The 1,568-nt window shown below is 59.6% G+C and overlaps 1 protein-coding gene across 1 annotated transcript in view; it reads left to right on the forward strand.

The window, feature by feature from the left end:
- The window catches only part of LOC104523098 (nuclear factor NF-kappa-B p100 subunit-like), a gene marked incomplete at its 5' end in the record, with an annotated part of 2,429 nt that extends 1,272 nt beyond the window's left edge, over positions 1-1,157 (forward strand). The window contains 2 exons of the mRNA XM_029084400.1: positions 677-783; positions 952-1,157. Coding sequence (XP_028940233.1) covers positions 677-783; positions 952-1,157 — 313 coding nt within the window. The remainder of the gene's footprint in view (positions 1-676; positions 784-951) is intronic.
- Between the last annotated feature and the right edge of the window lie 411 nt (positions 1,158-1,568).

Raw genomic sequence — 1,568 nt, forward strand, 5'->3', positions numbered from 1 at the left:
AAGAGGACGATTAGTGCATCCAGGAGCTGGGTTTTCTGGATGGGGCCAGGACTGGGTTTGGTCAAGGTCATCAGTACAGCTCTGTGCCCTGAGCATTTTGCCCACCTCTGGGTCTGGCACGTGCCGCTTGTTTTGGGCTTCTGTCTTTGGGATTGCAGCTCCCCAGCTTTGCAGATTACTTTTGTGGGCAGTCTGAGTTGCGGGTTCATTTGGTAAGTGCTGGAGGGCGGCTCCCTGCCCAGGCAGCTGCTGAGGCAGGAGCAGGCAGGCTCCTGGCTGCTCAGGTGCCCATGTACCCTGACAATGCTGGCTCAACAGCCACATTTGGAGAAGAGGGTGCTTTCCCTGGGTCTTCTGCTGGTGTGGGACAGGAGGGGCCACAGCAGTTGCTCTTACAAATCCAGCCCCAGCTGGTGGCTCAGGCTGGTCCTATTTGCATCCCCCTGGCTTCCAGCCCTTCTGGTCTTTGGGCTTGTCACCCGTGGGAGCCTGGAGTTTATCAGCCACTTCTTTTCTGGGCTCCTTTCCTCTCCTCTGCAGCTGCTCCTCCTATGCCTCGCACACATTGATCCCCCACTGCTCTGTGCTGTGCTCAGCTCCTTCCCAGCTGTGGGAGCCTGTGTGCCCCCTGGGACAGCTGCTCCCAGATCCTAGTGGGATCCCTCTTCTCCTCCAGGTTCAGCAACCTGGGTGTGCTTCACGTAACCAAGAAGAACATGATGGAGATCATGAAGGAAAAGCTGAAGCAGCAGAAGATGCGCAACAGGAGCCATTTGCTGACAGGTGAGGGCAATCTGGGGTCTCGGTGGGACTCGGTGCCTTGGGGGGGGTGCAGGGACTCACCTACAGCTGGGGAGCCGGGGTTAGCATGAGGCTGGGGGGTGACGGGCGGGGGGACCTGAAGCCCCATCCCTTCACCTAGCCTGACGGTATCTCTGCCTGCCCTGGCAGAAGCGGAGCTGCGTGAGATCGAGGTGGAGGCAAAGGAGCTGAAGAAGGTGATGGATCTGAGCATCGTGCGGTTGCGCTTCACCGCCTACCTCCGCGACAGCAGCGGGAACTTCACACTGGCCCTCCAGCCTGTCATCTCGGACCCCATCCACGACAGCAGTGAGCACGGGGCCAGGCTGTGGAGGGGATGGGGCAGGACAGGGTAAGGAGATGGGGGATGCTCTGTCTGCCATGGCAGCTCCCAATGCCTCCTCGCTCTGCAGAGTCCCCGGGAGCTTCCAACCTGAAGATCTCACGGATGGATAAGACTGCAGGCTCTGTGCGAGGAGGGGATGAGGTCTACTTGCTGTGTGATAAAGTTCAGAAAGGTAAAAGTCGTTCCCTCCAGCCAAAACCTTCCAGAGGGGCTACAGTGGGAGGGATCCAGGGCCCCTGGGCAGCCAGGGGTCCATGTCTCTGGAGCCTGGCCAGGGTGGGGAGACAGGCAGTGCCAGGTGCCCCTTCTCTCCCCAGATGACATCGAGGTGCGTTTCTATGAGGATGACGAGAACGGCTGGCAGGCCTTTGGGGACTTCTCCCCCACTGATGTGCACAAGCAGGTATGGAGGAGGCGAGGG

This window comes from Antrostomus carolinensis, unplaced genomic scaffold, assembly GCF_000700745.2.
Source record: "Antrostomus carolinensis isolate BGI_N321 unplaced genomic scaffold, ASM70074v2 scaffold32093, whole genome shotgun sequence".
Taxonomy (NCBI): Eukaryota; Metazoa; Chordata; class Aves; order Caprimulgiformes; family Caprimulgidae; genus Antrostomus; species Antrostomus carolinensis.